The 23,471-nt window shown below is 52.1% G+C and overlaps 3 protein-coding genes across 3 annotated transcripts; 1 reads left to right on the top strand and 2 right to left on the bottom strand.

The window, feature by feature from the left end:
• Window positions 1-109: 109 nt before the first annotated feature.
• On the top strand, window positions 110-2,414 carry J4E88_006289 (uncharacterized protein; the record flags this gene model as incomplete). The annotated part of the gene is made up of 2 exons (XM_049399917.1): window positions 110-1,040; window positions 1,099-2,414. 2 exons carry the CDS (start codon window positions 110-112, stop codon window positions 2,412-2,414), a joined length of 2,247 nt encoding a protein of 748 aa, XP_049254228.1.
• A 5,335-nt stretch (window positions 2,415-7,749) lies between these two features.
• Window positions 7,750-10,962, bottom strand: J4E88_006288 (uncharacterized protein; the record flags this gene model as incomplete). Its single annotated transcript, XM_049399916.1, has 1 exon — window positions 7,750-10,962. The coding sequence occupies one exon, from the start codon at window positions 10,960-10,962 to the stop codon at window positions 7,750-7,752; it is 3,213 nt and encodes a 1,070-aa protein (XP_049254227.1).
• A 755-nt stretch (window positions 10,963-11,717) lies between these two features.
• J4E88_006287 (uncharacterized protein) lies at window positions 11,718-13,226 on the bottom strand (the record flags this gene model as incomplete). Its single annotated transcript, XM_049399915.1, has 2 exons — window positions 11,718-11,849; window positions 11,898-13,226. The coding sequence occupies 2 exons, from the start codon at window positions 13,224-13,226 to the stop codon at window positions 11,718-11,720; spliced, it is 1,461 nt and encodes a 486-aa protein (XP_049254226.1).
• Between the last annotated feature and the right edge of the window lie 10,245 nt (window positions 13,227-23,471).

Below are 23,471 nucleotides of genomic sequence, written 5' to 3'. Positions count from 1 at the left end.
CGACGAACGAGCTTCCACGAGGACGAGCGGCGATACGTGACGACGCGCGAACAAAGCTATTGCTTAGACGACGAGCTCCCTCGAGAATCCCTATCCCACAGCGATAACGATGCATATACCACCCAGCCACCCCTTCGCTGCAGGCCCAGCGACATCACTACAGAGCTTAATACCCACATCTACACCCACACCCTACGCCGCGCTATCATGGATATCTCATTTCGCACACGGAGGCGGAGGAGGGGGCGGCGGATACACAGAGAACTGGAGCAGTCTAATCGGCATCATCACCGCCATAATAGGCAACGTGCTCATCTCGTTCGCGCTTAACATGCAGCGATACGCGCACATACGCTTAGACCGCGAGTTCCACGAGAAAGAACGGCAGAGGAAGAGGCGGAAGGCGGGGATGCACGATGCGGGGAGATTGGCAGAGGAGGTGCAGAAGATGGGGTTGAGTCATAGGAGGAGCGAGGGCATGGTTGAGCAGAGGAGACGGAGGAGTAATGGCGAGGAAGACGATATCTTTGAGGCGTCCGAGAGCGATCCGTTGATACCCCGGGATACGAGACCGGCTGTGGGAAGAGAAGAGAGCAACGAATCGGCCAAGCAGGAGGTGTTCAAGCAGACGTCGTATCTCAAATCGCCGTATTGGTGGTTCGGCATCATTCTCATGACAATCGGCGAGGCGGGGAATTTTCTCGCCTACGGGTTCGCGCCTGCGTCTATCGTTTCCCCGCTCGGTGTTGTTGCGCTTATCTCGAATTGCATCATCGCGCCGTTTATGCTCAAGGAGCCTTTCCGCAAGAGAGACGCGTTGGGCGTTGTTATTGCTGTTGGGGGCGCGGTTACCGTTGTGCTTTCGGCGAATGACAATAATCCTAAGTTGGGTCCTGGAGAGATCTGGGACTTGATCAGACGCTGGGAGTTTGAGACGTATTTGGGGATTACGGTGGGGGTTATTGCGTGTTTGATGGTGGCAAGTAATCGGTATGGGGAGAAGAATATCTTGATCGACTTGGGACTTGTTGGGTTGTTTGGTATGTATACAGACATGACTTTAGGACGTTATTGGGATTGAAGGCTAACGGTTCCCAGGCGGATATACAGCGTTGTCTACGAAAGGCGTTGCTTCGCTACTTTCGTACACGCTCTGGCGCGCCATCACCTTTCCCGTGTTCTACCTCCTGGTTGCCATCCTCGTCGGCACAGCAGTAATGCAGATCAAATACGTCAACCGAGCTCTCCAGCGCTTCGACGCGACGCAGGTCATCCCCGTCCAATTCGTCCTCTTCACTCTTTCCGTCATCGGTGGATCCGCAGTCCTCTACCGCGACTTTGAACGAACCTCAGGAGAAGACGCCGGGAAATTCGTCGGCGGATGCGCCCTAACCTTCTTCGGCGTATGGCTCATAACCAGCGGCCGCCCATCAAACCATGACGACTCCGACTCCGACCACGACCCAGAACCCGAAGATGCCATCCACCTCGCCGGCGAAACCTATACAGACGCCATCAACGAGCCCAGCGAAGAAGTCGCTGGAAGCACACGCCGTTCCTCAACAACACGAGCCCTCTCCCCACCCGCATCCGTCCAACGCCGCTACCAAGACGACACCGCCGAAGACACCCGCCCCTCAACCCCAAACATCACATTCACCCCCACCGACCCCTCCACCCCACCAAACCCCACCCGCCCCGCCACCGCCGACATAATCTCCTCCCTCGTCGCAAACCCCTGGTCCCACCCCAACGAACCCACCTACCGCAGCACCCCACCCCTAAACCGGCACACATCCACCCCCGTCCTCCCCTCTGAAGCCGCACCCGCGCCCTTAGTCTCAGTCTCCGACACCGATCTCCCACCGCCTAGCACGCCTACGCGGGGCAAATCGACGAATGAAGTCCCCACGACGCCGGGATCGGGTATGGGGCTCAGGCGATTGAGAACGAGTGATAGGGTTCAAAGTGCGAGGAATAGTATTGCTGGGGGTCCGCTACTGGCGAGTCCGTTGAGTACGAGTTTGAGTACTATGGTTCAGGATTTGAAGAGGGGGAGTGGTGTTAGGAGGAGGGAGAGTTTGCTTGCGTTGGCTGCGAGGGATAGAGATGTCAGAGATGGAGAGGAGGGTATGATGGGTGGAGGTGGAGGTGCGGGTCTGGTTGTTGGTGAGCCGCTTAGTAGGAGACGGACGAGGGATAGTGCGAATGCCGAGGATGGTGGTGGTGGTAATGCTGCTGCTGGGCAGAGGACGCCGGGGGGTGGGAGGAGAGTGGGCAGAGGGAGGAGTTTGAGTGCGCTTAGTACGTTGAGTGGTCTTTGGAGGGGGATTAGGGGACAGGGGAGTAGAGAGGACATGCGCGCTGAGGAGGGGAGGAGGGATGGTGAGGCGGATGGGGGAAGGGAGAGGTGATGAGCCGGGGAGGGAGTTTCGTCAGTAGTGATAATGGATTACGGTTTGACGTCGGTATGAATATCTTCGTGCCATTTTTCCTGGAGAACAAGGTCTGAGAGGTTGAGCTGAACGAGCTGATGAGCTGAAGACTTTATCAGTGGTGTTAGTGGTGTTAGTGGTGTTGGTGGTGTTGGTGGTGGTATACGGATGGATATCGAATGGGCAACCTTGGACGACACACGACACTGAAGCATGCACTGCGATCTCTAGCGCGAAGAGGAAGTCGAGTAGACATGAAATGTGTAGGAAGAAGACAAAGGCATAATTTGTCGACGCAAAGCATACATGTGCACTGCAATCCTTAGCTTGGACGAGAGGGTATGTGACTAGGATGTATGCACGGGAGGATATGAGTCCACTCCACGGCTAGCAGTAGCGACGAGCTGCTGCAAGCCAAAGTTGCACTGCAATCTCTAGCGCGGACGAGCCGATGTATGCCTATCATTGGCTATGCGCACGGGGACATGTAGGCATGTGACCAGTAGTAAGAGTCCCCTTGAGGAATGTTCACCGGAAAACTTCATTGCCAAGATTCTCATTAACGAGCGCTTTGCACTGCAATCTCTAGCGCCGAAGAGCAGTTCACACAAGGCTGATCTTGTGTGTGGTTGGATACCGCGCTTTCGCGGTCAGCCTGGCCTCAGCTTACACTGCACTGCAATTCCTAGCATGGACGAGCGGTCTAATGCATTCCATACCAGGCTATATGTATAAGGGGTAGCAGGGGTAGCAGGGGTGTGACCAATCGGGAAGGCCCGCAAGAAAGAAGTTTGCGTTGTTGCGTTGTTGCCTTGTTGCCTATGGATTGCACTGCAATCTCTAGCGCGGAAGAGAGGTTCGCGGAGTAAGGCTGAAGAAGAAAGGCTAAAGGGGAAAGACTAAAGAGCAAAGACTAAAGGGGAAAGACTAAAGGGGAAAGACTAAAGGGGAAAGACTAAAGGGGAAAGGCTGGAGGGAAAAGGCTGAAGAACCAACAGCCAGCAATGCAATCTTGAGCGTAGACAGTATCTCTTTGTGAAGCTCATACGACCATTGTGAAGATTGTTATAATCAACAATCCTTTGGTGGACTTTTTTACCAGGAAAGGGCATTTGTAACAGTGGATACGAACTACATGAAGAACTTGTGTGCTGGCTGTTCCTACAGCGTATACTGGTGTACTAGAGCGTGTAGTACGTGACATGTGTGTCACAGATGAAAAGAACGTTGAGATGGCCAAACACACTATGAAGTTCGGCGCAGATAAGTAAGTTGTCTTGAAGTACGGCCGCGTCAAGAGAGAATGGGCGGAAGAAAAAGACCTTGGCAAGATATCTACCTCCATCGGTAAGGCAACTGCACTGCAATCTTTAGCGTGACTGAGCTGCCCAAAGATATCCACACCAGGCTGTGCACATGGGGGTGTGACCAATAGCTAACGCTTCATTACCGGTAGACTGGTAGATCGGCGGGCAACGCTCAAAGATCTAATTGCACTGCATTCTTTAGCGCGGAAAAGGAGTTGACTAGACGAAGCTGCAGGGCTGAGAATGCAATGCTAGTACTGCATGTTTCAGTATGGAAGAACGCTTGAAGCAACAAGGCTGGAGGATTGAGCCTGGAAATGTGGGAGAAAGGTAGTTGTGCAAGTCTGCAGCGTTGTCGCTCGAAGTTGATTTTGACTCATCTCCCAACGAAATGGCGCCGAAGTTCAGGAAATGATACCAATCAACTATGTTTATTGATCCCTCTAGTTTCAAATTCATACAGTGCCTCAAAACGTCTCGCAAGTCAGTCACAATCCTCCCAGACGTTGTGATTTTTGAATGGGCATCTTCATCTGCGGCGGCGCGGCGACGACGACTTCCTGTAAGCGTATTATAAAGTCGTGTAGAGGTCGAGAGCGCTTTATCGAGCCATCTATACTATTGCAATTTGATCTGTTGTGTGGAAGAAAGATGGAGAGGAGTCTGACTATCGAATGAAGGCAACGATGAACATAAAGCCCATGACACTTCTGGCCCCCATACTTCTGGCCCCAATTCTTTATTTTGCACTGCAATCTCTAGCGCGGAGGAGCAGTCAAGAACGGGGCAGTGTGCATGATGGAATATGGAAAAGTCCTAAGCGAGCTCGTTTAGTTGGATGGTACCTAGGTGCTGGGCTCATACATGAGCAATTGGATGACAGCTTCCATGCACTGCAATTCCTAGCACCGAAGACCAGCTCGATAGGCAACAGTGCGGCCCGCAACGATCGCTAGTGCCAACAAGCAGTCTTCAATTGAGCCGTACTTTGGACGCTGCACTGCAATTTCCGGCGCGAAAGAGCAGATACATCATCAAGGCTGAGATCTAGCCTTATGCGAAGAGAAGGGAGGATGTGTGTGCGGTGCTCAGACCAAACAGTTACGTTCGATGTGGCCAAATCAAAGATGTGTCCACTGACGACTAGATGAGTGAATTGTCACCTCAACGGTGGGTGATCACGTCGAAGATCATAAAGCTGAGGCTGGTTTCCAGCCTTGTGCGATGAGAAGACGAGAGAGGTGCGGACAAGAATCTCCAGCCCCTTTACCATCTGGCCAAATTGATCCTGATGGCATGTCAGCGTAATCGCAGACGCGCATTCGCATTGGTGGCAATTGACGAGGACATCCGTGTGGAGTCACTGTACTGCAAGTTTTAGCGCGGAGGAGCAGGTAGGCGAACGCTGCTGTGTATGAATGATGCGAAGGCCCGAGCTCCTGGGGCCCACCCACGTCCTTTGCACTGCAATTTGTAGCGTGGAAGACGAGTTAAGCGAACTGCCACCCATGGAAGACATCGAGAGCAGGCTGTGCTCGCGGGAGGCCCGAAGGTACGGTGTACTGCAACTTCTAGCGTAGAGAAGCAGGCCAAGGTAAGACTTGAAACCCGCCCGTTTGAATATGAGGGAAATGTAGGTGCGGTATTGCGCAGCCTGTCCTTGGCCTCATGTGAGCCTCGATGGCAGAACCGAAACCGACTTTGGGGAGTGCACTGCAATCTCTAGCATACAGAGCAGGTTGAAGGACACGTGGGAGGCTGAATTTCAGCCTCGTGCTGGCAAAAGTCGAGAGATATACGAGCAAGTATGCGCGGCTCATATCTTGCATAGCCAAACTGATGATACACATGCTATTGACTGGCGAGATCCCCGTATCGAAACAAGCCCCCGTTTGCACTGCAGTCTCTAGCGTAGAAGAACAGTTGGAGGCAAGGCTGAGGGTTAGCCGTACGCGGTGAGAAAGAAGATCTGGACGCACGATTGGTCAGCCTCTTTTTGAACTTTGACGCAAGTCTACCTAGGTGCATGGCAACCGGTGAGTACTGCAATTCCTAGCGTAGAAGAGGAAGTAAGCGAACGGCTTAAGTATACCTAGGTACAGACCTTGTTTCTGGTAAAGCCCTATCTGGTACAGCACTGCGATTTCTAGCACAGAAGTGCTGCTAGAGGCAGGACTGAAGACCAGCCTTACGCGACAAAGGAAGAAGTTGAAGAAAGACTGTCCAACGGGGGATGGGTCAAAGACGTGCCCGGTCATCTACTTTAGGAATTGCACTGCAATTTCTAGCGTGAAGGACGAGCTAAGCGAACGGTACTGTGTGGAGGAGGACGGGTGCTGAGCCGCAGATGTAGAGCGTAGTGCACTGCAGTTTCAGGCGCAGAGGGGCAGAGGCAAGGCCGAGTACCAGACCCCCGCGATGGAACGGAAGACGTGCATAGAAGACAGATGCGCAACCTGTGTTTGACGCAAGCCCACATAGCCTTAGGCGAAGCGCCTTGCGAAGTGCACTGCAATCTCTAGTGTGGAAGACAAGGTAAGCGAGTGGAATGGCTTATGTAGCACTGCACTGCAATCTCTAGCGTAAAAGAGGATTTGGCGGAGGACACCAAGAGTACTTTGCCTTCTGGGTGGTGACTAAAAGAGTCATCTCCTGCACTGCAATTTCTAGCGCGGGCGACCGGTTGTTGTCTTGTCAAGTTCAGACGACGAGGGCCTGTGGTAACTCTGCAGACGCTGCAATCGACGGCTTTTGTGAACTTGCCTGATTCAGCCTGTACGTCAGACAACGCGCAACACCAACGTCCAAGCCCTCTGAGAATCAGGTTCAGACGACAACGGTGGTGTTGGTAAGAGGGTTGTGAAAGTTGCTACAATCTACACTCTACACAGAACCTGCCTAATCGGGGCTGTAAGTGCCCAGGTGGTGATGTATCGCAGGCGACATCTTGGTAGACAATATACACCTACTATCGACACCTACCTAATCCAGCTTCCGACTACCTTGACGATTACGTTGCCTATCCGTCCAGAGACACAGGAAATTGGCTTCAAGAACTTCACCCCAACCCTCCAGCACAACAAACCTCCCACCCGTACAAACTTCACCCCAGTTACCCGATTAGGAAGGTTTGGATCAACTGTAGATTATCGCAAGGTGTCTTCGTGCTCCTGCGCGCCCTCGACGCGCTGCTCGACCTTGCCGCCGCCGACGCGAGGTGTGCCATGACCGCCCTGGCTGCGCTGCTCGCCGAGGTAGCTGTGGTTGTCGTGGTCGCGCAGTCCGCGCAATTCGCGAAGTTTGCGCTGTTCGCCAGATACGCACCGTTCGCACCGTTCGCACCACCCACCCAGTACGCCCGGCTCGCCCAGCACGCCCAGGTCGCTCCCATCTCGCTCCCAGCCCGCCCAGTGCGCCCGGTGCGCCCATGGGAGCTCACCGTCATCCACACTTTTCTACATTTTACCCGATTAGGCAACATCCCAAACCTTCACCACGACCACGAACTCCCTTTTCTCTACATCTCAGCCGCTCGGCACTATAGCAATTCCGTTCCTGCAACGCTCTAAGCTCTGGATATTGTGAACGGTCAATGAATTCCGAGTAGCGGATGCACACACAGCAGAAGTATAGACATGCGCGTGTGCGTCGGAAGGAAGGTAGGAGAGGACGTACGGGGTGGTTGGAGTGTAGGAGAGTGAAACCGCAATCAACAGTTTTCTGAGAAGTTGCTTGATTAGGAAGGAGTTTGATGTGAGATGGGATGGAAAATGTTGTTAAGGCGTGAAGATGTGACAAAGGTGTGGAGTATCATGAACATGTTCGAGGCATAAGTGTGCGAAGGTGTGTATCTCCGATCACCAGTATATACACCACCTCAATCTCTGCTTCGAGTGAAGTATTGCAATGCTAGTACAAACGCCATCATCCCCATGCGCCAACGATACAAAACCAATTCGCTGTTCTTGAAAGCCAAAGAATATCGTGCGCCCATCAGGTTCCACACATCACTCCCCACTACCCCCCGCCCCATCAAAGTTACTATGACTTCGTCTCAGCGGACTCCTCTTCTTCTTTCCCTGTCCTCCGTTCGCACCTCCATTCCCAAGCCCACCTCCACCACCATGCGCGTTCCCATTGCCCCCACCCTTCTTCTTCCTCTTCTTGCCCGGACTCCCAATACTTCCCGGCGAACCCGGCGAACCCGGCGACCTTGGCGAATCCAGCGAACCTCTTGACACCATCTCCTCCACCTTCCCTCGTCCTTGTGCACTGTCCTGCTGCCCCGCTTCCTCCGCCTTCAACAAATCCATCGCGCGATCCACCTCTTCCCAACTCGGTCTACTATCCCTTGTCCCGTTCGGTGTCGCAGGCCCGGATTGTGTTTCTAGTACTTGGATGCGGGCGGCTTGATCTTCGGCTGTCGATACTGCTGACGTAGGTGTTGGAGGGATATTTTCTTTTCTATCGCCGTGTTCTGGGTTCTCTTGTTGATGGCCGTGAATGCCGTTTACGCGGATGGGCGGGCTTGATATGTCTTCGTCCCGATGGTCGCCGTTTCTGTGTATGGTAGAATGGATGGTAGGTGTTGTGGGTGTAGGCGGACTGTATTCGATCTGCACCGGGCTTCTCAAACCATCAGTTTCGGCGTCGGAAAGATTGTGTTGACCGCCGCCGTCGCTGTCATTGTGGTGGTGGTCGCTGAGGTGTGCAGATGCGTCGCTCTTCCACATATTGCGGAAAGTACGGCGTTGTCTCGCCATGCCTGATGTATCCGGTGGGCTGCGCGGAGGCGAGGACTCGAAGAAACTGGTGTACCTGTTGCCTAGCTGCTGTACGATTGGTACATCGGCTGTGGATCCTAGAGTACCCGATCTGACAAAGAGTACAAGACCCAGACAGAGGAGTAGAAGGGTAGATTGCACGACAGCCATTCTCTTCTGCCAGACAAGTTCGTCCGCCATTAGACTCAGACGAGTACCTATCTCGCCGATTTCAGACTGCTGGCGTTCTTTCATACTTTCTATCTCGATGACTGTGCTCTGCCATAGCTGGTCGTACATGTTGCGGAAGCTCTTCAACTCCAGCATGACCGTACTATTAAGATGGTCCAGGAACTTCTCCGTCTTCGCCAGTTGTCTCTTTTCCACTTTCACAAATGCATCTCGGAGCGCGCGAGATTGCTCTTCGATGTATTGTAGTGAGAGCGTGCTGTTAGCTTCGAGGTACTGAAGTCGCTTGTGGATTGACTTGAAGAATGATTCTTGCGTTGAGGGTGCGGGAGCGTTTGGTTGTGTAGACGATCCTCGTCCTTGTGATGGCGGGCTTGCGATGGTGCTGTTATTTGATACTTTGGCTGCTGGACTGCTCGAAGAGGAGCCTGCGGTGTTCGTGGTCTGTGTTGCAGCGCTGTCAACTCGAGACGAAGAACTTGAAGGGTTGATTGTAGAAGCCTCAGAAGAAGCAGAACTTTGAGCATGCGACGCGGAATCTGTCGGACTTGGCGAAGAAACTTCCAGTGACTTTGTCTCCCCACTAGCTGTACTGTTGTCGTTGGTGACTTCGTGATTGCTTGTCACCGACGGAGATGAGATGGTCGTCGAGTCTGGCACGGGCTGATGCTGGGGGTCATCAATCGCTGGCTCTACCATGGCAGTAGGCGACGGAGGACTCCCATATGGCACATCGTTACGAGGCGACTCAGACTTGACGTCCGGAGAGCCATCTCGCTGAGCAACGTCGCTCGCCGCTGAGGCCTCCGAATTGGTGCTGAGTTCCTTCACCGCTTCGATCGGTATCTCCTCTGGCGGCAAGGGCCCACTGTCCTCAGCCGCCTTCTTGACCTCAACACCCTCCGCCTCCAAATTCTCGTCATCTTCTATCCCTCTCGCCTCCTCTTCCTCTTGCCTGAACTGCTCCATCATTGTTGTACCATGGACGCGCAAAACGCTGAGTGGGCAATAGTACTCATTTCCAAACTGAGTCAAGAACTCCACGCGCAAGTATCGTGCCCAGATCTGCGGCTCGGTAATGAGAAAAGGCTGAATGTCCCTCGAATTCCGCGCCTCGAATGTGCCCAATGTGCGCCACTTCTCCATCTTCACAGGATAGCGATCTGACACGCTCACCCTGAAATGGCGAAACATGGAGGAGAAGAACTCGTAGTTAGCGAGAACGATGGTGTCCACGAGGATGTCGTCACAGAGCTCTACTATGAGGAACTTGTTGTCCGCGGAACATATATTCAGCATGTAGCTGTCCTTGTTCTCCACCAGGATGGAAGACGAGCTCTTCGCCTGCTTGTTGGTCTTCAACACTGTAGCTGCACAGTCGAATGAGGCGTAGTTGAAGCGCTCCTTGCACGTCTTGCCCGCATCTTTGCTGAGGGCGAATGAGTTTGGTGCGACTTTGCCTTCCCCACCAGCAGCTTTTGAGGTATCAGCGCTCTGCTTGCCGTGCTGGAAGTTGTTCGCTATGTTCTCGTCGTCCGGTGACCCAAAGCCACTGAAGTCGATGGATATCTCGCCCTCGTCGCCGAGCGAGTCTAGGGCGTTGACGTTTACGGGTCGTCGCCGTGCGGCTTGGTCTGTGCCTGCTGCCCGTCCTTGTCCGACATTTTCTGGCGACTGTCCAACCTTGGCCAGATTCCTCTTCTTCCACTCGTCAAAGGAGAGGAAGTTGGCGTTGTCGAATGGCGAGTCTGCCTCCAAGTCAAGCTCCGGCTCTGCGCTTGCTGTGTCGCTGCTGGCTGCAGTTGAGGTTGCGCCAGTCTCATCGGCCTTGGTGGCTACCGGGGTTGCGCCCTTGTCTCCTGCAATGCCTTCTATTCCTCCATCTAAACCAGGTATTGGAGTCTGTAGACCAGCTAGAGCTCCTTCCTCAGCGCCCGTGCCATTGGTCGCTCCTGCCTCGGCGGGCGCTGACCAGCTCGTCTTTGCGCATTGCTGCGGGAGCGTATGCGTGATGTAGTTTATGGTGCGATACGGACACGTACTGTGACTTGTGGTATATCTCCGGACTGACGACGGTGAAGGCGACGACGAGGACGTGGGCGAAGGCGCGGGGGCAGAGGTATGCTGCGTCGTGGCACCTGAGTGTGCAGTAGCGCTCGATTCGACGGTAGGCACCTCATTCGCTGCCTCAGCGAGGGTGGACGCGGGTGCACTGCATAGCAGCAGGAAGAGAGCCCAATTACGGAGCGGAGTGCCAGTCGTGAGCATTGCTTGGTTGCATTTCTTCGAGCCGCCCAGTGAAGTCGAGGAGGAACATGGGGTAGGCCAGGAGGAGCTGGGGTTGCAGGCGCGGCGTGAACAGGCGTTCGCGTTGCTCAAGACACGTTTGATTGTTTCACCGCTTGCCTAGTGAATGGCTGCGGCGCCTCCAACCTTGGAATGTTTAAGCGATGACGTTGCCAAGAGATAGAGATGGCCGCCATATTTGACTCACGTCCATCACATGCCATCTGGAATGTTTGCATCTGCATGTCACTCTGCACGTCATGTTTCAAGGTTGCTCAGATGTGTAAGTGCATGGTAGACATATGCAGGGTCATGACTGATAGCGTGGCACGCGGCACGCTCATATACAAGATGCGTGCTTTTCGTATAGAATTTCATGAAGCTGCTCTACCCTATGCAGCCGCAGTACCCATTAACAAGCGAGCGAAGGTCTACACCCAAACCGTACAGTCCGCCACCATCGCTCTGCAACGTCATACGCCATCATCTAGTACTCGTGTGTATCGTTATGGTGATCCGTTGATGCCGAGAGGAGAAAACGCCATACGAGAGTGCAACAAGCTGCCGATGCCCAAAATCTCGCTATGCTGTGGCATCGGGCGTAAAGGGGGTATGTCCAAAATAAGAAATCCAAGTCAAGAAACGAACGCAAACATCCAGACAAATGGCTCAAGATCCGTGTCGTGTGAGCGAGGACGAAGGCTAAGAATATGGAGGTCCAGCCGTAATCAAGGGGCCTAAAAGCCTTCGTTGCCTGCACGGCAGACCTTGGCCTCGGAGACCCATTCAGAAGCAAGCACTTGGTGCGCAGTCAGGCGGCGGGCAGGTATAGGATCGAGGATTGAGTAGATGACGTTACGACATTGTCGCTGGGGGTTGTTAGCAGAATTCCAAAAATGATTTAGGCTAAGACTCACTCTTCGCAGTACTTCAATGGGTCGATAACCCTCCTCCTCTTTCCGGTCCTCGAGATAGCGGTCGAAGAACTCGTCTTCGCCTTTTTGAGCCACACGCCAGAGGTGGCGCCCGGTCCTCATGGCCATGTAGATGATGCCGCAAGCCCACACATCGACGGCACGGGGGTCGAACTCCTTGTCCACGTACTCTTCAGGCGCAATGTACGGAGCCGAGCCGCAGAGACCGGCCGTCATGTGTGCCTCCTTCTCCCAGGCCATGCGGAAGCACTCGCCGTTGCCAAAGTCTGTGATTTTGATCGACCCGTGGGTGGTGAGGAGCAGGTTCTCGGGCTTCAGGTCCCGATGTGCGACTCCCATCTCGTGCATGTACTCTACACCGCGCATCAGCTGCTTGAAGAAGCAGTCTGCCTCGGCCACCTCGAGCTGGCCAGCTGCGAGGACGAGCGTGTACAGATCACCCCCAGAGCAATATTCCATAACCTCGCAGTATGTGCCCTTCTCGTCCTGGAGCAGGTCGAGCGTGGTGATGACGTTGGGATGTTGCATCGAAGAGGATATGCAGAATTCGGATGTGAGGCGCTTCTGGTATCGCTTGGCCGACTCGCCGGGTCTTTGCTTGAACTCCTTGACGGCGTAGAGCTGCTCTCGTTTCGAGTCCTTGGGGTCCTGCTTGTGTGCGACGCGGACGATACCAAAGGCACCGCGCCCGACAACCTCCTGGCACTTGCCGTACTTCTGGACCAGCGTCTGCGGGAGGGCGTTGACGGCGTTCTTCTGCTCGGCGAGCTTCTCCTTCTCGTTGCGCATGACGTCGACCCAATTTGACATGAGACTGAGCGGCTGGTCCTCGGCATTGTCGCCCTTCTTCTTGCCGAGCATTAGGCTCTGGAACATGTCGGACAGCTTCTCCTGGCGCTTGGCGACCTTGAGGACGTGCTCGTGGGAGCCGTCGTCGTTGAGCCAGAAGCGCTTGTAGGGCGCGCCGGGCCCCTCCTTCCGCGTGACGGAGCCCTGGCGCACAGGCTGGGGGCGGCCGTTGGGCGAGGTGCCGTTGGTGGCCTTGACATCGCCGTTCTTGTCCATGTGGGCGGTCTTGATGCCCATCATGCTGCTGAGGCGCGACGTCATGGTGGGCTTCTTGGGCTTGAGCAGCGCTTCGGCGGCGGCTTGCACGCTGCTGGCGCCAGACTGGTTGACGACGGGCTGGGGGAGGACGACGGTGGTGTCGGGCTGCGAGTGGACTGAAGAGGCCGTCGAGGCAGAGGCGGACGGCGAGCCCGCAGATTTGAGCGCCGTGCTGGGTGGGTTGTTGGTCGTGGGAGCCGCCATGTTCCCTGCTTTTCGTCTCTCGCTGGCCGGCGCGGCTAGGAAGTGGTGTGGGTCTTTTCTATGGGGAATATGGGTTTGGAGACGCAGGTGTCTCGCGGGCAAAAAGCCCAGGTGCTGTTATTGTACGGCGGTCAAAACGGCGTATCTGCGTCGGCGGGTGGTGGTGGAGATGAGGTTCGGAAGGCGCGCGTGGGGCGATTTGTAGTGCAAAAACACGGTGACTGTGAAGGAGTCGTCGCCAGGCGCGAGCGGGCAGGTCGGGCAGGCGCGCGCAGTGTGAAAGGCGTGGGCGGGCTGACAAACGCCGTCGCGGTGAGGTCTGGGGCGGCTTCAAATTGCGTCCACCACGGGATCCGGAGCCACAGCAGAGTGGCTGTGCACGCGTGCCGAGCAAATGCGGATCAGCGGCAGATGATGTCGTGGGCTGGGCTGGGCGAGGGCTGCGTGGCCGGTATCCGCGATGGGCAGCACGACAGCGAGCGCGGCGGGCTTGGGGACTGGGAACCTCGGAATCTCTTCACGAGGCCTGACGTCTAATATTCAACTAATATTCAGGTGTGCGAGGGGTAACCCATGGGTCAGTGTGCACTGCCTCGAAGCCGTGTACGTCTTGACGCAACAGGCCTGGCTTGCGCGATTTTCATCTTCTTCATGTACGCCAGTCGTCGCAGTTGACCGCTGCAATCTCACAAGTGTGCGGGCCATCGGCGAAGAAGCCTTGTCCTAGCAATGACAAGAAACGGCACATGCTTAGCTGTCTTTATTGTCGACGCTATTGCATTACCATATACTGCTGGCTTCAATAACAGTAAAACCCATCTCCTGGCTTACAGTGTATGAGCTCACAGTGGAGCGTTGCCAGCTTGCCTTCCTGCTTCCACTCGCTGACGTAGGGCTACCATCAAATTCGTCCTGAGACATATTCCCAATCCGGAGCATGACATCTTCCCACTACCATCTGACTGGTTTCTGCTCCCACCAAGCACTGTGACGCACCATCAGGGCCCCTTCCATGATCCCGTTTGTCACCATTTCTCCATTCCCGAGGTCCGCCGAAACATGCGCCGGCAAATACTATCGTCGAGCCCAAGCTAATTCCATCAAGCGCTGCTGCACCTCGGTCCTGTCCCGCACAGCTTCACAAATGCTTGGTCAGCCACTCTCGACACTGGTCAATGAGGAGAGGTCATTCCATGCAGCAATTTCCGAAGACAGCGCGAATTACAGAGCCTGAAAACCTTTGTTTACGTCCCATCAACTATTATTTACACTTCCGCGATACACAAGGAGAGGGGCACTTCCTCAAACCTTGTGCCCCGCATTGCAGCCATGCAGCAACCTGAGATGGCGCCCCTCATCGTCTCCTCCCCACCACTCCCAATCCACTTCACCATGCACACCGCAACTCGCTACACCAGCCCCATGCATCGCGACACTCCTGGTACCCTCTCCCGACCACTAACAAATACCGCAGCTGCCGCTCCAAGTCAAAGGGCGAGCTGTCGTGCAGCAACCTCGCTGCATCCTGCAAGCCATTATGCACCAACGGCTACAGCTGCTCCATCCTCGCACTGACCTCTTATTGCCCTCTACGACGGAAGGAACCATTCACTCGGATCTACACAATACAAGGTTGCATCTAGCCAGAACCCTTCTCATTGGTCGCGGCGTATACTCTGGAGTCGTCTCAACTGCCCTTCCTAGAGGCCACGCTACGCGGATTACCGCGCACTCGTCATTTCTCTGCCGTAATCTTGGGCTGCGGTTGGCATGCGCGTGATCGACTTCGTAACGTGTCTTGTTGTTCCTTCGCCCTGCAGTCTCAGGCACACTGCTCGGAACAATAATGCGCTCAAATCGACCTTCGTGGCAATGATCGGGCCAAGATCTTCGCCCCATGCTGAGCGCTCAACGGTCAGCAACCACCAGTTGGCACTTCACCCGCTGCCGTCAGGTAACACACGACCAGGCTCCTATGTGGATTGACTCGGCCCGGGTAAGCGGGCGATTTGCGACTGCGTTCCTGACTTGCTGCGCGACTCGAAACGACATCTGCTGCTCGTGGCGGCTGAACTCACGCTGATTGGCTGATCGACTCCAGAGATGGACTTGACACACGCGACGCAAGTACCCGCACGTTCGTTAGATGCTGGTTCATCACACTGACCGCGACTTACGCGAACTTCGGATCCGGCTGTGCGGGTAGTGCCCTGACATAGGGCCGGTACCTCGAGAGAGATGGATTGCTCCACGTGCCGTGGCTGGTGGTAGGGACAACGACCACGTTTGAAGAAAGCGATCGACAATCATGAAGGTCGGTGAAGAAGCAAACAACACAGCTTTTGGAATATTCTCATCGCCATTCATGTTTTCATTGCAGCCTTCAACACTCCGTGGCGTAGCTTGGTAGTAACCTTTCATGCTATTCCGGAATGACGAGCAGCATAAACGAACATCAGGACGAGGCGACGAAGTACAATATGTTATATGATCCGTTCATACCAAGAGATATCATTACAAAGTAACCCCATTCGGATTCTGTGGAACATGACCTCATGTTAGCAAAGGATTACTGCTTTCCCGTTGTTCAAGTTTTCCGACTAACTTCAAAAGAGTTGATAGTAGCGCCATGTACAGCCAATAAGCTCTTCCGCGCACCCTCAGGATAGTGACACCTCAAACATGATCATATCCGCATCTTCGTCCTTGAGCACGGCTCTCGCACTTGCACAGCTTCGGGGTTAGCGTACAATCTGGTAGACATAAAACTTGGGTCTGCTGCTCATTACTTCTTCCTAATCCACAACTCAACTTTCAAAAAACTTCCAAAACATTCACTCGCGCGGTCATGTTTTTCGCCGCCCGCGAGCCTCCCAATCTTCAATTTTCCAAAAATCTGCCGGGTCCGCCCGATGTCTTGTCTGCCTCGAAGAATTCCCGTGGAGTTCGTGATGCGCGGTCGAGGTGCTGCTTGCCTCATATCCCATCATTGCATAGCCCTGTTTTCTCTATACCAAAGCTGAATGATGATTCACTTATGTCTTTGCCCAGCCGAGAACCTCCGCAGCCCTGGTTTCAAAACAAAAGATGTTGGCGGCGCAATCCATGGCCGTCTGGAAAGACAGAAAGGCAGACAACATGGCCCGCTCTCGTTCGTCTTGCGACATGTATAAACCTACCGCTTGGGCGCATACTCCTCATCGATACTTACTTCTCCTCCATCCATCAAAACAAACATTCGAGTTCATGATGTGTGCCTTCTCCAAAAAGGTGAGCACGAACGACAAATGTATGTGCTTCCAAGAAACTTCGAATCAAGATTTATGTCGCTTCCTCGTCCAAAACCGTCATTCTCAACATACATGGGTTGCTCGCAACATCCCGCGACATACGTCGATACACTGCGTCCGAAAGCATTGCTTCTTATCATCACACACTTGACTCTCTACCAAAAGTTAGATGCTCTCACCGTATGTTGGTGCCCGCAGAAAAACTGTACGAGTTCAGCGATGTGCTTCCCTCTTTCCAAAACATATCAAGTCGAACATCCATGGGTCGCCTTCCGCTCTCTTGATACATATAAATACACCGAGGCTTGCGGACCACTCCCTCTTATCACCACTCGTTGCTTTAATTTACCAAAATCGGGTTCAATTCCCGCCATGACTGCGCCTTCATAAAACTGCGAATATGGACTACATCTTCTCCGCTCTTTGAAGTCGCTGGTGTAAATAGCGATGGACTTCTCCTCTGCATTACGATCGCTATAAAACCACTTCTCCAGCACTCTTCTTCCTACCTCAATACGCACTCTGTCTTTCTCCAAAAGATCGTGAGACGTCAGAGCATGTCTGCAGTTCCTGAAACATGCATTGTGCTAGACCATGTCCTCCGCTCTTCTGAAAACGGGGGGTACCCACAACCATGGACTGCTGGTCTAGTTCCACAATCTTTATAAAGCTCCGGTTTCAGCACCCTGCTTCCTACTTCAACACACAGGCTGTGTCCTATCAAAAACGCAAGGAGATGGGAGCATGTCTGCGGCCTTTCAAAATTCTACTCCAACATGTCTATGTTCTTCGCTTTTCCGAAATCGCCGCAGGTGCATACAATGCGTTGGTCGGTTGGTTCCTTGCTACGCCGACACCTATCGTTCACGATTACCAAAATACAAACCTCACCAAGCTATGTCTGCGTCGTCAAAGATTCGGCACTTTTGTAGGATGGATCTCTTCTCCAAATCAACATGACAACCCTCGATGCGGCGCTCTCCCAGCCATGCTGGACCTCCATATAAAGCCACGACCTCGCACGATACTTTCTTCTTCAACACACCTCTTTGCGCATTACCAAGATAATGACCAGCATAGATAATGTCCGTGTTTCCAAAATCGCCTCACTCTTATGGAATGTTCCTCTTTTCCAAGAGCACAGTCACCAGCGCCATGACGGCGGTCTCCTGGCTCTGCTGTCGAAATAAAGCGACAGTCGCGAACCTTCCTTCATTCTTCAACAAAGCACGCTCTTATTACCAAATACAGAGACGAATCGTTGCATGTCTGTTTCTCCAAACTTGGTCGCTGTGTCCGACATGTTCCTGTCTTCTAAAACAAAAAGGCAACCGCCAATGTGGTGCTCTCCTGGCTGCGCTTTCGATATAAAGCTACGACCTCTATAGTTGCTTCCTATTCTAACAAAGCATACCCTATTTACGAAAAATCAGCAACGATTACCCTTATGTCTGTGTTTCCAAAATCGGCATCGATGACATGTTTTTCTTTCTTCCAAAGAATCGTGTACAACCGCTTATGCGGTGCTCGCCCGGCTCTACTGTCGATACAAAGCTATCGTCCAGCTTCTTGTCGTATTCACCAACGGCGGTTTCGTCGATTACCAAAACACCAGTTCGAGATAGCCATGGTTGCACTGCTCAAAATTACCAATCACCACGTCATGTGTTTTCCTCTCCTCCAAAAAAACGCCACTCGAAGCATGACACGTGCAAGGCTCTTCCGGCCTTGCAATTTATATAAATACTACCTCAAACGTCGCTTTCTCCTCCAACACCGCTTCCCTCATTTACTAGAAACCAAACGATTAACGAACAATGTTTGCGTTCCTAAAATTCTACGGATTCGACGCGATGTCCTCCTCTCTTCGAAAACCACCAATGCGGGACCTTCATGCACAAGGGTTCTGGGATCTCGCAATACATATCCAGTTCGCTCCTGACGCACTACTTCCTTGATTACGCTACATTGGTTCCTACCAAAACTTCATAGTGATGCAACGACGGTCTTGATCTCGAAAGATGACAACCACAACCAAATGCTCGCTTTGTCTTGCGAGAAAGTAAATTTGGACACGCGTATGCTAAGCTCTCTTGGCTTCATAGTGCATATAAATATCGGTCCTGGCAGCCTGCTTCCTTTACCAACATCATCTTCTTCATACTCCAAAACTGGGAGATGAATTTCTCATGTTTGTGCTTCTCCAAATGCACTAGACAAGATTGCGATGTCTCTGCCTTCTTCGCGGGCTTGTTCGCGGCTTTGAACATACGAACCCGTCTAGTCATTTGAAATGAAGTTTGCACTCTACTATGCCACTCTCTTCACAAAATGAAACCTCAATTAGGCCCATGTGCTGCGGCTTCCCGAGACTCATTCATTGCGACTACATGTCTTCGCATACCAAGACATACACCACCTAGCTGCATGTGTGTGACTTTGTAACCGAAACAGGATACCGAATATGTTCCTGTCCCCTCCTGAAACTCCAAAAAGATCATTGCGCATGGCTGTGTATCAAAAATCTCATGTCCTCTTCACCATACGCGCGCACTAGAAATGCTTGGCGACAGTTTATAAATACCAGCCTTCTGCGCGGGGTTTCGTGTCTCCTAAGCCGCTACAATCTTCCCGATTTATCTAAAAAGAGGTCTAAAGATGCCATGATCTTTGCGTCTTCCCAAAGTAATACAAAGTCAATACATGTTTCTGTCTTCTTCTCGGTTTCTCCGTCTAGACCACGTCTCTGTTCATAAGACATGGCGCAGTCGCTCATGCTCTGGCTCTCAAAGCTCCAGTTTTACGTCCTATGTCCTTTTCTGTCTCCTCGGTCTTGTCATCACTACTGCACATCTGACTCGCAACCAAGCTCGGGATCACAGTATGCGCGTGCTCGGGCGACGGACATAAATACACCACTCTCCTGTTCCTCTCCTGAGATCTTATCACTCACTCTGTCTTTTTTACACAGCAAAAACATACAGGCTTCGTGTCATGTTTGTGCTCTGAAAAAAAAGACCCGCACGACGCATGTTCCTTTTCTCTTCCTCCAACTTCACCTGATACCGTCGCATCCTCGATGTCACAATACTAAAAGCATGGACTTTTCTTTGTTCATGTTTGCGCTCCCAGAACTCTGCGGGCTTACAACGCATGTGTCTTTTTTGAAGTCGAAAACCAGAAGCATCGAGTTCTACGCCAGTGCTCGCAGAAAGATATGGCAGGACAAAATCATGGGCGCTTCCTCCTAGAGTTGTGAGCCCGGTATAAGGGCAGTTCTCTTAGTCTTAAAACATCTATATTGCGCAGCCATGAAAAAGCACTCAGTCTGGACCCTCGGGTATATGTACCACCTACTTTGTCACTTCGTTCACCAATACCCTACATTCTACCTTGACTTGAAGACATTCCCGAAAGAGACTGTCCAGCCTCCTATGGCTGTTCCCAGTCTTCTAAACCGCCCAGTGGTACCTTGCCATGAAGAGAATCTCAAATTCCCAGCAGAATATACCATGAGAAAGATCAGCCTGGCACCGACACTTCCATAAAATTCGGCGAAGTACTCGGCAAACACGAGTAAAACACAACACATCTATTCGTCATGATCATTGAGGCGGCCCCACCAGTGTATATGAACTACGACCGTCGGCCTTGTCCTTCTCTTCCAATCATCCACTTCCTTCAGTTTTGTCTAAAACGCCGGCTCCTCAAGGCATGGCTGCGGTTTATTTCCGAAAAGCATAGTCACGATGCTATGCGCGTCCAAAAAGCCGAACGAAAACGACGTCATGAACAGTTCGACCTTTCTCTGGAACATACGAAACACCCGTGTGACCGACCCATGAACGAAATCCGAAGTAGACTATGCTATGAGTACTCGTGCCTTCGTCGCCGCTGGCGTATAAAACCACAGCCTTCTGTCACACAAGCTTCTTCTTACCTGCACTTCATTATCTCCAAGACATGTCTGGAATACAAAACGCCTACCTCCATGGCTGTCTTTGTTCTCCGAAACAGTTTCTTGAGACTGGGATGACGAGAACCTGGAAGTTCCTGGTCTGAAAGAGACAAACTACGCCTTGATGTCGCTGGGAACTCTTGAAAGCTACGCAAAGTCTATGAAATGCTGAAGCCGTGTTACTTGGCTTACATGAGCACTTTGTGTTTTTCCCGTCCTCTCCGGCGCATATAAATCACACCTTGCACCCTATTTTCCTTCTACCAAATATTTCTTAACGGGTAACAAAAACGACATACTCCAAATCGCATGGTTGTTCTCTGTTCTCCCAAAAAGGGCACGACATCTTGTTATGTCGAGAAACGGAAAGGAGGAGGTTCCTACTTTATGAAAAAAAAAGACCTTTCCGATGATCGACCCGGGAATCACCAAGTCAAAATGATAATGTTTAAAGAAGCCATACCCCTCGGTTTACATGTGACCGCCGTTGGTTTCCTGCCAACACCTTATAAAGCGGGAGCTGCGAGACTCCTACTTCCCTACGTTTCTTAGAGCTATACTCAAAGATGGCGAGCTCACTCATATGTCTGCTTTCTGCTTTCCAGAAATTCTCTAGCGCCTCCTCATGACGAGAATTGGAAAGATGCGCCTGCCGTACATATGAGCAGATCGAGCGGTGGCCTATCAGCTCGAAAGCTGCGACCCGACGACAATATACAAGAAGACAAAACCAAAGAATGGGATGAGCACGGTGAGAGTCTTCGCTGTACGCGCATATAAACCCCTCATTACGATCTTATCACTTCTTCTCTACAGCCCTTCTCACGAGATATCGAAAACCAAAATCGGGAATGCAGCGGTCGATGGCTGTTTTCTCCCTGCGAACCCATCAGTTACCTGTGTTATGGCAGTTATTAAAATCAGAGTACCAACCACTTATGAGCGAGACTGACGTCTTGCTCGAATTTTCAAAAAAACATGCCTGCATTGTGGATGTGCAGATGAAGATGCCGGCTTTCGCGATAGCTTCACACACCTTGTGTATATAAATTAGAGCTTTCGACTTCTCTTCCGCTCCATAATTCTCCTTCCCAAACACCAAAAACCGATCTCAACTCGACCATGTCTGTCCTTTTCTCCTCGCGCAAAGATACCGGTTGAGATTGTCACGACGAGCGCCAAAGCATGACAAACTACAAATCATGAGCAGGAACGCTTTCTCGCCTGAGAGTAGAAAAAAGAGAAAACGGGTTTGATGTCCAGAAGTTGGTACTGTTGTAAATGATGGTTGCTACGCATCCCGTGTATAGAACGTCAATTCCTGGCTTCTCTTCTCCTCTACACTTCCTCTTTCTATCATCCAAAACACGAAGCATTTGATATATGTCTGTTCTCTTCTCTCCAAAAAGGCATGGTGCCAGACGTATGACAATCGTCAAAGCATGAAAGAAGTGATCACACAAGCAAAATCACCCTGTCGCACGCCAATAAAAAAAGCTGCAGTTTAGGCTTTCATGTGCGGAAGTCGACGGTGTTTGTCGCGATGGATATGGTGCCGTCCTCTTATAAAATGCAAGATGGACGGCTCTTCTTGCTCTTCTCACAAACATTCGCAACTCTCACTGCGTTATTCCAAAATGCACACCAAGACATGGACATGGTTGGGTCTTCCTCCTCCAAAAAGTCACTCCATCTCACTATGACCGAACTTCAAAAGCACAGAACATCAGTTTATGAGCAAGACCGAGCTTCCGCTCGACAATAGTCGCGAACAAAAAATGCCGAATCCAATTCACGATATGTTGAAACGACCATCAATGCTACCTATGGGAGTGCAAGGGCTTCGAGTCCTTTGTGTGTATACATACTGTTCTGAAACCCGACTTCTTCTTTCTACAACTTCCTGTACTTCTCCGGCCAGGATACCAAAAAATAGACCAGCCTCTCACCATGGCTGCGTTCCTCCTCTCCCGGAAACAGCAACTCTGAGCGCCATGATCGGCATCCGAAACATAACCATGAGAGCCGAATGCACGAGGTGGACCACTGGTTCTACATCACCGAAATGAATAACCAAGCCATCAATGTGCGAACCAAAAGAACAAGAAATCATAGCCATGAGCACTAAGCAGTGACGCTCCTGTTGCGTATATAAACACGGTTGCGCGGCTTGTCGTCTTCTCTAGACTTCTTCCTACGATTCACCAAAAGCGCGCCAGTAACGCCCCATGACTGCGCCCGCCTCACAAACAGAGATGAGATGTTCTCATGATCGGCGCTCGAAACTCAAGCCGACTATTCGGATGAGTGAGATCGACTCTTTCTTCTCATCATCTCCAAACGCCTACATTCGTTGCCATGCAGAATAAAAGCCAGTAACTTGCATCTACACAACAAACATGTGCGTCTGTGCTGCGAATGCATATAAACTCCGATTTGCGACTCTTCCTTCTTCCCGAATGTGTCTGCACTTCTTTCTGAAGTTTATCAAAAGACACGATGCACCGCTTCATGGCTGTGTCCGTCTTTCAAAACATAATCAGTACTGGGCCATGATCAGCACCCGAAAAGTAACTGCGACAGTGAAATGAGAAAGACCACCCTCTCGCTTCTATCCTCCAAGACTTTCAACTCAGAAAGCACATGTGGACACAAAGGCAGTATGATCTTCCGCGATGGGGACGACGTGGGGCCTCAGCGGATGTTTATGAACACATCCCGCTGCTCATCTGCTTCTCGCAAAGTTCACACTTCTTTCCCTGTACCTCTAAAATAAGAGTCCTTTGACGCATGACTGTGCGCCTCTTTCCCCTCTTTCAAAAACCAATAGTAGGCGATGGTATGATCAGCATCCAAAACATGACACCGAGATCGTCATGAGAAAGACCGGCTTCTTGCTCCCACCCCAAAATCACAGTTCGCCTCTTTATGAGGACTCAAAAAGGACCTTCCTCACTAGCTATGAGCACTGAGTGGGTGCTTGGCGAGTGTACCTAG

This window comes from Alternaria novae-zelandiae (assembly GCF_023758075.1).
Source record: "Alternaria novae-zelandiae strain BMP 2774 chromosome Unknown scaffold_12, whole genome shotgun sequence".
Taxonomy (NCBI): Eukaryota; Fungi; Ascomycota; class Dothideomycetes; order Pleosporales; family Pleosporaceae; genus Alternaria; species Alternaria novae-zelandiae.
This window is presented reverse-complemented; position numbering and strand designations above follow the sequence as displayed.